This window comes from Pogoniulus pusillus, chromosome 33, assembly GCF_015220805.1.
Source record: "Pogoniulus pusillus isolate bPogPus1 chromosome 33, bPogPus1.pri, whole genome shotgun sequence".
NCBI classification, from domain to species: Eukaryota; Metazoa; Chordata; class Aves; order Piciformes; family Lybiidae; genus Pogoniulus; species Pogoniulus pusillus.
The window spans coordinates 9,093,098-9,105,449 of record NC_087296.1 but is presented as its reverse complement, the minus strand read 5'-3'; the positions used below and the strand labels follow the sequence as shown (position 1 = coordinate 9,105,449).

The following is a 12,352-nucleotide window of genomic DNA, read 5'->3' as shown; positions in this document are numbered from 1 at the left end:
AACCTAAAGCTGGAAAGATAAGCACTGTATGTAACAGGGAAACAGGAGACACTATGTGAAATCCCAGCCTAATCAAAATCAGTACCTTTGTCACATTGGCTCTGAAGCAATGAGGATTTCATCCCAGAAACCGACTGTCTGTGAAGCAAGCTGATTACATGGAGAAAAGTAAACTAAAGCACGGGCAAAGATTTTGTAGAGTTTGAGCTAGGTTGTATATGAAAAAATGCTTGAAAAAATGATGTGACAGGATCTTAATACTATCTTCTTTTGTAGTAGTCTGCAAATAAAAGATCTTTTCTGAGGCTCATGGCAAGATCTGAAGTACAGTAGTGCATACCGAGTACGACTCTGTTCCAGGAGTAGCATAAATGTTGCTTGTGAGGGGGCATCTGAATCTTGCCCTGTAAAATTTCATTTCAAAGCAAATCCAGATGGATTAAATCACCAGGGAGGTTGTCCAGGGAGGTGGTTGAGGCCCCATCCCTGGAGGTGTTTAAGGCCAGGCTGGATGAGGCTATGGGCAGCCTGATCTAGGGTAGGGTGTCCCTGCCCATGGCAGGAGGGTTGGAACTGGCTGATCCTTGTGGTCCCTTCCAACCCTAATTGATTCTAAAAATACTACCAAAATGTAGAGTGATAAGGGGGGAAAAAAAAGAAGAGGGGAGGAAGGAGTTTGGATTATAAAACTGGGGAAAAAAATATGGCATACAAACCAGTGAAAGACAATTACAAATATGTATTTATACTAAATTAAAACTTTATTGACTAATGTTCTCCAGACAACATGATCCGATGGACTATGGTCGCATACATGCAATGAAGTTGAACACAACAGTAGTTTAACATGGAATGTCAAACAAATTAATAGAATGCATTAAATGGAACAAATTCATCTGTGTTGCTGCAAAATGAAACCAAGCTACGTAGTTCCTTGGTCAACCTGTGTTCTGCTAAGAGGCTATGCCTTTGAAGAAACTGGTAGATTTCTTAAGCATGTATTTCAAATAAATTAGCTAGACTTGTACTCTTTAAAAATCCTTTCAACTTCACTTGCATTTCAAACAAAAGCTAAGTGTAAACACTAAAGTTGCTAGAGTCATCTCGAAAGACCTAATGGTCAAAGTTGCTAGAGTCATCTCAAAAGACCTAATGGTCAAAGTTGCTAGAGTCATCTGGAAAGACCTAACGGTCAACCAAAGTTGCTAGAGTCATCTGGAAAGACCTAATGGTCAACCAAAGTTGCTAGAGTCATCTGGAAAGACCTAATGGTCAACCTTGGGAGTGGACATTACAGTTCAGTAAATGTGAATATTTAGAAGAAGAAAAATACCAGTTACTGCAAAAGTCACATAGGCATATTTTATTATTAATCCAGCAGAAAGCAGTTCTTCTAAGTTTCTCACATAAAAGACTAAAGCTTGCTTACAGTACTACATCTTCTATCATTCAAGCATCATTATTACCTATCAGGGAGATTGGCTAGATCACCTAATGGGTCTTTTCCACCCCTAACTTCTACGAAAGAAAACCATTCATGCCAGTAAGAACACGGTTCGCTACATCTCGGCCTCGATCCCGTAGCCTTCTTTCAGGCAAAGCTCCCACTGACTTAGGGAAAAAAAAGAAGAAGAGATTTTCCAGAGCAAGGCATCCAGGATTAGGCCCTTTTAATTTTTTTCTTTTTTTTTTTTCCATTTTTAAAAAAGCATCCATTTAGGACACGTGGAAAATATTCTCTAGAATTAAAAAAATATAATGACATGTGCTTCACTTGCATTGAAGGATTCAGAGAATGTAAACACCTCCGTGGCCCACAGCTTCACAACATCCGTGAGAGAAGTGTCAACTGCAAGGAATCTCTGTGCGCTTGCTTCTCAGCGTATGCTCCCCAGGGTGCTTTGTGTATCCCTTCCCCTCCACGTCCACACACCTCTGCACACCCTTCACGTACATAAAGGTGTGATAAAATTGGCTAAAGGCAGTCGCTCGCCTGCCTTAATGCTCAAATCTGTAAGCGGCAGCAGCCCGGGTTTCACATGCTGCTGGTTAAACGGTAGGTGAGCAGCAGGACACGAATCTGGCTGTGGGCAAGAGTCTAGTTGCTGGTTCTAGAGCTCCAAGCTGCCCCTCTTACGCACAGCACAACAAATCTACCTGTGTGAAGGGTTGGCAAAGCAGGTGACCAAAGCATTTCTCGGTGGGCCATGTCTGAAAGCTGTGTTGAATGATTCAAAGGCTGTAGCTTGTCCTCGCAGGAGCCTTTCGACAACATAGGAAACTTTTTACCTTCAAAGTGCACTTTCTAAGAATGGAATGTTCTTGACAGGGAAATGATCAGAGGCAATCCTGGCCTTTTTGTTTGGTTGGTTGGTGGTTTGTTTTTTTTGCTTGTTGAGTAGAAAAAATTGTTTTCATCTTCAGGCAGCACTTCACCCTGACAAATGTGAGCTCAGTTATTACTGGGTTTTAGTATTACAGAAGATTCTTTAGAAACAAACACAATCACACGCACACACACACACACTCTCTCTCAGATATTTACAGCCTCTCTAGAAAAAAAACAACCCCCTACCTTAGTACTGACTACCTTTTTCCTTTTTTTTTTCCTTTTTTAGTCTTTAAACTCTTTAAACCAGCTACATTAAATACCAACGTGTACTGTACCACCCCACACCAACCCTGCATCCCCTCCCCCAAAAAAAACCAGCAAGTATTTTAAAAGTTTGTTTGCTTGTTTTGTTTGTTTGTTGTTTGTTTGTTTGTTTTATGATTGTTAAAATCTCCTGCTTGAGACTGTTAAGTACCACCTCGGCTGGAACAAGATCAGCACTGACTGCATCTTCCAATGCACGTCGTGTCATAGTTGAGCAAGTACTGCAGCTAGAAGCTTAGATCTCCAGGTCGTCAGGTCGAGGCCTGCTGCTAGCTCGGCTGCTGGCTCTGCTGGGAGGCCTCTGGTCCACAATGGTGAGAGGTTGCAGCTCATGTCCTGACGCCAGCTTTTTAGTGTTCTGGTGCTCATCGGAGAAGTCGAAGGGCTGGGCGTGCGAGTTGGAGATGGTGCTGCCAGCCTGCCCCATTCTGTTCTGCTCCGCGCTGTAGTTGGCCCAGTTTTGCTCGCTGGCTTGCTTATTGTAGTTGCGACAGGAGGAATTGTTCCTGTCTCCAGTAACCAGCTTGTACCCTGGGGGAGACATGGGAGACAAGGGGGCGGTTGGGGAGGAGCAGCCATTGTAATAAGCATATTTGGGGGAGCCGCAGTCCTTGGAAGGGCTCATGGCACCGCTGTGGGAGTAGGGGTCGGTTTTGCCTTTCACGCGATCCTTGACGCCCTTGAAGAACACATAGAAAAGCTCGATGATGTTTAAGGCAAGAGATACCAAGGAGACAACCAGCATGAAGAGGATGAAGATGGTTTTTTCAGTTGGACGGGAGAGGAAGCAGTCCACTCTGTGCGGGCATGGGTCTCGCTCACAGGTGTAGATGGCATTCAGGCTGAACCCATAAATGTACCACTGGATCAGCAAGAAGGCCACCTCGAAGACAGATTTAAAGAGGATGCTGATGATGTAAGTACGGAGCAGTCCCCCACGCATCTTCACTTTGCCATGCTCTTCAATCCCATACTTGAATTTCTTAATTTCTATTTGCTTGAGGTGCATATCCACATTCACACCATCATTTTGGACCACCTTGAGCTCTTCTTCTCTTTTGTTCAGCTTCTCTTCTTTCCTCATGACATAGAACACGTGTGCCAGGTATAGCAGGGTAGGCACAGACACAAATATGATCTGCAGAACCCAGAAGCGTACATGGGAGATGGGGAAGGACTTGTCATAGCAGACGTTCTCACAACCAGGCTGTTGAGTGTTGCACCGAAAAGCAGACTGTTCATCTCCCCAAGCAGATTCAACTGCTGTCCCCAGGAGCAAGATTCGGAAGATGAAGAGGACAGACAGCCACACTTTCCCTCCTGCAGTAGAATAGGCTTGAACCTTGTCCAGAAGCTTTCCCAAGGCACTCCAGTCACCCATCTTCACAGGATGCTGGCTAAAGGACACAAATGAAAAAGAAAAGTGATGGTTAAGACAGACCTCTAATAGCTTTCACACAGTTGAATCACAGTGCTAAGAAAGCACTTTTAATGTCAGTTCTATCTTGAATCGTGTGTTTTACACCATCCAAGGAGAAATCAGTGTTTTAGCTAGTCTGCAGGAAGAGCGGGCACAGAAAAGAGAAAAGTTACACAAAATGTCCCAGAGCACAAAGGAAAAAAAGAGGTTTCTGATTTCATTTGTCTTCAAGGAGTCCAGGACAACTCTCATTTGGCACTGCAGTTGGCTCAGCTTCCTCGGTGGCAGGCTCAGTTCACTGATCTACATCTGCCTCGGGTAGAAAGAGCTGTGACACACCACTGAAGTAGGATGTGGACGTTCTTAGTGGCATTGCCTTAATGAGCTTGGAATAAGTGAAAGATTTCTCTCTTTTGGTGCAGCTCATTCACAGTAATTTGTATGGTTACTCTTAAATTAAAAGAAACCAAACCCAACTATAAAAGGTTATACTAAGTTAGTGTTAGGGTTGGATATCTTAAGTTTTGTCGTTGCAAATCCTGTGCTAGTTTTCCTATGACAACATTAAACAGTTCTTGCCTTGTGTGCGATACATTTGAGAGTATAGTTCCTAATGGTGCCAAGTTTATACTATACTCAACTTCAGAAAAAAACCTTTAAACCTTTACTATCTAAGTAAAGTTTATACGTCAGTATTTGCAGCAGAAAGATCAAAGTCAGTTTTCTTTACCTGTACTTTTAAGCAGGAACCAAAAATAGCAAAGGCACAAAGTGTAGTTAAGCTCGTGTTACAATATTGGAGGGACTGCTTTCCTGTTTATCCGTGGCTCACTTAATTTATTGTAGTTCCAGCTTTGTACTCTCACCTTTTCTGTATTTAATTCCTTCACTATGTTTTGAAAGGGGGGGGCGGGGGGGGGGGGGAATAAGGAAAAAAGGTAAATGAGCTCTTTCTGTTTTTAAGGCAACTGTTGGCGTGCACTTTGCATTCCAAGTGTGGAACAATGCAAGTTTAAATTGTGTCTCTCAGCTGGAGTTTTAAAGTGCGCATTTCTGGGACACAGGCAGCTTCTCGGGGATGGCTGGAAATACACAGGATGACATAGAAGAAATGAAATGGTTTACTTGATAGTTTGGATTCCTGGGGGAAAAAAAAAAACAACCAAAACCCAGAAGTTCACTACAGGATTTTTTTATCAAGTCAAGAACGGTAAATTCATCTGCATAAAGGAAAACTTAGATTATAAGTTGCTGTGCATGAACAAGCATGCTGAAATTGGGCATTTAAAAGAAAACAGCATCACAGAGCTTCCCTTTTTAAAGCAGATGCTGCTGGGTATAGCCATTTGTTCCGTGCATGCTGAGTAATCCCTTCCTGGTATCAATAGTTTCAGTAATGGCCACATTATTTCCTTCCCATCGCATCATGGATATATTTCCTAGCAAAGGTCGTTCATAGAAAAAGCTTTTTGGGGCTAATTCATAGAATAGGAAGTTTTAGCACTAAGGAGATGTGGGTTTTGTTGTTTTTTTTTTCAAGAAGCAGTGAGTCACTGGAAACACAAGATTATACGTCTGGCAACCTCAACCATAACAATAGATGCCAAATAAAAACACACCGTTCCTGCCATCGGAAAGAGTCTGAGAGAATAATGGGAGACAAGTGTTCAAAGTACTCGCTCCGATAGCTCTGAAATGCCAATTATCTTTGAACCCCTGACAAACAGCCCAGGGCTAGTTCCCCAGTCTGCTTAGTCAGCTTGCTCTGACCTTTACCTACTGGTGTGCAGACCCTTCCTCCTGGAATTAATTCTTCACATGAATGAAGCCCCAGCAAAGGAGCAGGCTCGCTTCGGACTCTGAAATCTGGAAGGCTGAGCTGGAAAAGGAGCGCACAGCACACTGTGTTTATCTCTGACACATCCCTTCGGTCATCCCTAGCTTTAAGTCCTTCCCAGGAAAGTCTGGTTTGCCTTTAGGGACTCAGGATGGCAAGAGGAGGAGTCGAGCACAGGAGTGCAGAGATCTCTGGGGGTCAAAAAACAAAGGTCTGGAATGAAATGTGAGCACGTTCTTTCTCAGGCTGGGGTTGTTAAAGCAAAGAACAGCCTGTAAGTATACAACACGAGAAGTTTGTTTTAAAGGCAAGCTGTGTGCTCCATGTCTTAGAAGCAGCAGTGGACAGAAGGAGCCTTTTGCAAGTAACAGCTTCTTGATTTAATTAGTCAGCTTCCCGATGATTCCAAACTACTGCATTAACAGACTCTCCTCAGACTCAGCAAATCCTTTTTAAAGTTGGGGTTTTTTTTGGTTGTGTTGTTTCTGAACCGTGTAAATGTTACTTCAGATTGGAAGTTTGATTGAGAAAACAGAGTGGGTGTTATTTCTAGGGAGTTAAGTGCCGTTTGTTTTTTAATTACACTCCACTCGGGTCCATTAATGCGACCTGATTTACTTCAGTTTTTAACCTACTTAATCCCACACCTGCAACCACTTGAGAATGTACTACCTATTTTTCTAATTTGCTTCCCTATGCAATATTGCTAAGTTTCGTTTTTGTCCTCTGGCAATACAAACTCCAGGAGGAAACATTCCACGCTCGAATTACTCATACATGGTTTTGAAAAGCACCAATTTTTCTTTAAAGGAGATCAGCTACATGCTAGCCTTTGCCAGTGATGGAAACCCCCACACCAGTTCAAAACACTGGACTATTAAGAAGATAACCTCGCGGTGGCACAAATGTATTATTCTGTTGCTTAAGTGGATTCTGTTGCTTTAGGAAACATATTAAGTTTGTTTTCTTGTAGAGAAAATTCATTCATCAGCTCCACCTTGTTTACTTTCAGCGCCCCGAAAGCCTATTGTTATTAACTGATGGCGATAGCTCTTTGCTAGGTATGAAAAGAGGGTTTGCAACAAACAGTCGTTTAATAATCTGTCTTTGTAAATCGTCTGAAACAGACTGCAGATAACCTTTAAAAATACTTTATCAGCATTCTGGACTTCAACTTCGACACTTCTAAACACCTTCAACACATGACACAGGTTGACCTGAGCAATTGATATGATTGGAGTACGCCAGGAACTTAAGGATACTCTGGTGATGAGAACGTGTGTTTCAGGAGCTCTTGCTGATTATTACTTTACAGGATTATAACCTTTTCCTGACACAGACTAATGCCGGCCTAGTAAAGTCTTTAAAAGATGGAATTCTTCCAGGTCCTACTGTGTGTGGGTAAAGATAGGACAAAAAAAAGTCAGAGAACAGCAGGAGATAGGACAGCACTCATCTGCGTGGGTTTGGGATGACCACATATATAAGAAATTTGATTTGTAAGCCACAATTAAGAAATCCTAGAACTGTTTTTTGTGGACAGCATTCATCATGTCATCTGGTTCATATTTTCCAGGAGGAATAATGCAAACTCAGTGCTGTGGTAGCATGCCCAGGTCTGACTAGTGTTAGAAGGTCACATGCTAGTGGATGGAAGAGCAGTAAGGGTTAGAATGGAATTTACAGCAGGACAGTGTGGCTGAAGCAGTTGGGACGTGGGCCAAAGTCTTGGTTTTCCAGCCTTTCCTACCTTTTACTGTGAGCTCTCACACCAAAACAGCCAAGAAAAGAGAAGATTCTGGACCCTGAACGTCATTCATCTTGAGTATTTCCCCAAAGCAACCAATACTGCAGAGAAAGCAGCTGAGATGTACAATCGATGAGGTTTGGACAGGCTGGAGTAGAGAAGGCTCATTCTATGGAATCCTACAAAAATCAGCAAATGTCTTCCAGGCACTTGTTCATCTGTAGATGAGCTTCACTTCATCCAGTAGACAAAGATTAGGCACTAAATGACTGCAGTAACTAGACCTTAAAGTGTGCAACTCTAGGTTCTATTTGTTGTCTGCTAGGATTGCTGGCTGTTGGCCTTCAGAGGATCTACCCACAGCCTTTGCCTCCTCATCTTGAACGCTCCACACCTAACTTAATTCTAGTGCCTAGTTGCAAAAGCAAGTGGAAGCACTTAGCTATTCTCTAGCAGTATGAGGCGGGTCTGCCCTCTGTGTTACTGCCCAGATTCATCCCTTTCCTGCCTCACTTTGGAATGAAAAGAAGAAATGCTGAGTTCTCTGAGGGGGGCCTTGGGCCCTCCCATAATCTTGATGGTGTACATTGAAATATGGATGTCTAAAACATACGTGTGGCATAAACAACAGACCAGGTGCCTCCAAGCAAGATAAATTCAGTGGGTTGCAGAAGGAGGAGATGACAGAAAGACATCAATGCATCTGATGAAACAGGCACATTGCTCAATGTCATCTAACCTTATGCCCACAGGAATCCTTGGCCTAAGATGCAGTTTGTTTCAGAGACAAATAATTTTTTTTCAGCTTGCACAACAGCAGAGCTGAGATAACTTTACAGTGCTGAATCTGCACTCCTGAGCGTATAAGCATTTAGATTTATGTCGCAAATCAAATCCTTTGCATCTCTCTCTTCCCTCTCCTGAACTGGGCTTGCTGCTCACCCTTCTCCCATTTGTATTCTTGCTAGGTATCATGGGTCACTGCCAGTGTTTGGCTTTGAAGTTTTTGAAAGAAGCACTTCAGTAAACATCTCAAAAGACTAGAGGCTTAAAGTCTGCAGTTGTAGTGTGCTGTCCAGATGTTAAAAATGGCAAGATGAGAAAGCTTCACTCAGTTCCACCAGCTCGCTCCCTGTGTGCACACACTACACACACACACACAGAAGTAAGGCACAAGGTGTCCATAGCCCATTTTTATCCCCATTACCAGGCTGGAGTGGTTGTCTTGGGGGTTAGTGGTGTTCTTTTTCTTTCCTTGGCATAAATCTCACACACGAAAATCAAAAGGAACTCCTCAAACAAAACCATGCCACTTTATGAGGCTCACTGGTTATCTCAAGGCAAAAAGTGAGGACACATAAGCACATGGTATTCTTGTTTAGGACGAGAACGTGTTACTTGATAAGATACTCTGTGCTTCGTCTTGCAGTTGAAGGCTCTTTTCCTGCCTCCTCGTGTTGTTCTTTACTGGCGAGCAGCAGGCAACAACTGCTATAAGGAATCACTCCAAGTCTTGCAATGTAAAAAGCTTTTTACTTCTCCAAGAGATGCTGCTCAAGTATTTTTTTTTTCCTCCACATTTTGGTATTTAAGCCTCGAAGGTAATATAAAAGGAATGTGTCATATTGGGCTTATGACACACATTGTGGATATACTTGCACAGTTCCTCCTAGACAACTTTCATTTACAGCTCCCCAAGATTTTCACAGCCATTGCCAGCGTGGTAAGGCATATCATGCTATCTCACATTCCTTCTCTAAAATCCTTCACCGAGGTTGCTAAAACAGAGTAACTATATACAAACCAGGTTAAAAATCCATAACCCACGTCTGGACTGCATCACATCTATTTAAAAGAAAAGGTTCGGGAAAACTTATCAGGAAGACCACGTGAAAGTCAGCACTTCAGAAGCTGCAGCCCTTAACAAAGCACCTAATTAAGACCCTTCCTCCGCGCCAGCCTGCAGGCACCAACCGGGATTTCCATAGGGAAGCAAAACGTGTGGGGAGAAAAGGAGAGAACTCGGGACGAGGTCTCCCTGTTACTAACTTCTGATGCAATCTGGGTACAAGAAGAGCCTGAAGATTTTTAGCATCTCGGGTTTTTCCCCCCCTTTTTTCTTCGTTTCTTTAAAGGAGCTCATTTAGTCCGAGACGAGCAGCGAGGAGAGAGTCACTCAAACACAAGCAACAAGTACGTGGCTCAGCCCCGCATTTACAACTTCAGCGCAGCTTCTCCTTCAGCGTGAGGAGGCTACAAGCTGTGAAAAGTGGAACATCTCGGGGGGCAGAACCCCCAAACAACTCAGAGAAAGACGGCACAAAGAAAGCAACGAGCCACAGGTTTGAAGCCAGCGCTCGAAGAGAACTCAGGCTTTTAGAGATGCGGATTTTACACAAGTTCGCCCACCAGCGCGACAGCACCAAACTCCTCAGGTGAAAACATCAAGAAAGAAAAGGAGTCCTTTCAGGAAAAGTGACACAAGAAAAGATGGAAAAGGAAAGCTTCCAACTTACCCTGGTTGCTCAGCAGTGAAACGGGATCAGAATACTTCTTTGGAGGGTTAAAGTAAAATGGAAGAGCACGTTCAGGCACTCAGACCTGTCTATAGAAACTTTTAAAGTCTACGGCTGCTGTGGATTTTTCATCCTTCCTTCCCCACTAATGAAAGAAAAGTGCTGATACCTCGTAAAAGTTTTTTCTAACTTGGAACACTGAGAGAGCTTTTAACAAGTTTGCAAGGCTCTGACGGGGAAAGAGGAGGGGAGAGGGAGGGCTGGAGTCCGGGAGGAGGGGCTGGGAGAGGGGGAAGCGGGGGAGGAGGGAGAGAACTGAAGGCACAGCAAAAACCAGCCCGGGGAGAAAGAGAGCGCCAAGGCATTGAAGTGCTCTCTTGCTGATGTAACAAAACAAATCAAAGGGGAAGGCAGCATCCAACCCCCACCCCGCCGGTCACTGAAGGCACCTGGGTGGCACTTTCTCTACATCTGGGCTTGCCCGGGACGGATGAAACGATTTAGCTCTGGTGTGCACTAGAAGTTACACTGCAGGGAAAGGGAATAATGCATGAAAGAGATTAATGGGTAACCAGTGTGAGCCTCCTGGATGCAGGGGCTGGAGTGCGGAGCTGCTGCTTCCATTCCCTCCTTGCTGCCATGCAGGAGACGAAGCCCTCTCAAGCCCTCTCTACTTTTTGTTGGGAACACAGCTTTGTTGTCTGACTGTGGTCGGTTTCCTTTACGTGCATACATGAAAGTACACATCAGGAGCAGCCTGTTTGTTTCTACAGGAGATACACATCACACATTTTTTGTTGTTGTTATTATTTGTGTCTGTGTGTCCATCCCATGGGAGAGATGAAGAAATGATGTCACAAACCAGGAAACTCTTTCCAGGAAACTTCAGAAAATAAAGCATAGCACAGAGAAATCAGTCTTCAAGAGGGAGAAGAAATAGTCACTTTGGAGTGCATTTTACAGAGGAAAAACGTGCTCCAAAACTGTTCAATTAAACAAAACTAGGTTGACTTCACTCCTCACCAGTCTCTGCTTAAATGCTTCTTGAAAAAATGCCTCCTCTGTAGAACAGACTAAATGAGTTCTCTGCCTGTGTTCAGCTCCTCACACATAGAGTCCAAACTGCATTAGGACTCGGTCTTGCGCTTGTTTGCATCGTGGGGTATCGGCTCCTCCATGGGACCGCATGAGAGCTTCTCTAGATATCGTTGTGGTTAGAGAGTTCTCAATGAAGTTTCACATTTTAAATCGTACCAGACTCGTTTGGGTTTCAATTCGTGCTGTTCTCGTGGGCCATTTCTGGGCTAAGTAGTGTGGATGAAAGCTTTTTTGCTTTTTGAAGGCTGTAACAAAGACGGAAAGTCCAGCAGTGGCCACTGAGAAGTTCCCCAATACAAATCCTCTTTACAGTTTATTCTTGAAATACTGAATATTGTAAGGCTACAACACAACCTAAGTGTTACTACTTGTTTCTCACAGCCCTTACCTACTGGAGAACTCTGTAGAGAAGAGAACTAAGACAAGTTCTTTGGTAAAAGATACTCAGCAGGCAGCTTTGAAGCTGGGAAACAAACACCGGGTCCCGGTTCTTCCTCTGGAGCTGTTTGTAGCAGACCACACTGCCTCCTGTTTGAGGAGAAGAGCTAGTACACACCTTCCAGTCTCCTTCCTTCCATCGGCTGCAGACAGAGATGTCTGGTTTCCCAGGCTTGCCCCCTTCTCTTTGATAGCGACTGTTAATTCTGACAGCTTGTTCAGTTTTTACACTTGTCCAAGCCACATGGCAGAAAGAAACCTTTTCTTCACGTTCTCCAAGTGTTGTTCTAAGGTTGTGTTTTCACAGTAAGAGAGGAACAGAGCTTTGTGTTAACAGGTTGTGGGCTCTTCTGGAGAATGAAGAAAACTCTAATATGCAAACCGTAGTGTTTTGTTGCTTCATGGCCATGGTAGAGAGAGTAATTAGAGTGCTCATAATGCTCCTGCCCCATAAGCGTTCGTTACTCTGGAGCAAAGTACAAAACGCCACCACCGTGGCTACAGTGTGTGCCGATGCTGAGACAGTGAGGAGATCTGGGATCTTGTATGGTCTTGCTGAAAAAGCTGTTCCTTAGGAAAGCAGAATCATGCCAGGGAAAATAAAAATCAACCTTGAATGATGGCATGCTTGAATGCAGTG

The 12,352-nt window shown here is 43.7% G+C and overlaps 1 protein-coding gene across 3 annotated transcripts; it reads right to left on the bottom strand.

Annotated features, from left to right (window-relative positions):
- Window positions 1–740: 740 nt before the first annotated feature.
- On the bottom strand, window positions 741–10,446 carry GJA1 (gap junction protein alpha 1). Of its 3 annotated transcripts, none has more exons than XR_010308156.1 (3): window positions 10,177–10,446; window positions 1,150–4,053; window positions 741–1,113 (listed from the first exon to the last, which is right to left on the bottom strand). XR_010308156.1 is itself a non-coding variant. In XM_064170112.1 (2 exons), exon 2 carries the CDS (start codon window positions 4,035–4,037, stop codon window positions 2,892–2,894), a length of 1,146 nt encoding a protein of 381 aa, XP_064026182.1. In that variant the 5' UTR covers window positions 4,038–4,053; window positions 10,177–10,446; the 3' UTR covers window positions 741–2,891. The 3 variants fall into 3 exon arrangements, 1 of the variants encoding a protein (XP_064026182.1); XR_010308157.1 differs by having other exon boundaries at window positions 1,226–4,053; XM_064170112.1 differs by having other exon boundaries at window positions 741–4,053.
- Between the last annotated feature and the right edge of the window lie 1,906 nt (window positions 10,447–12,352).

Excerpts from the sequence above, each read along its gene's own strand:
- GJA1 (XM_064170112.1), bottom strand. The coding sequence starts at position 4,037 with ATGGGTGACTGGAGTGCCTTGGGAAAGCTTCTGGACAAGGTTCAAGCC.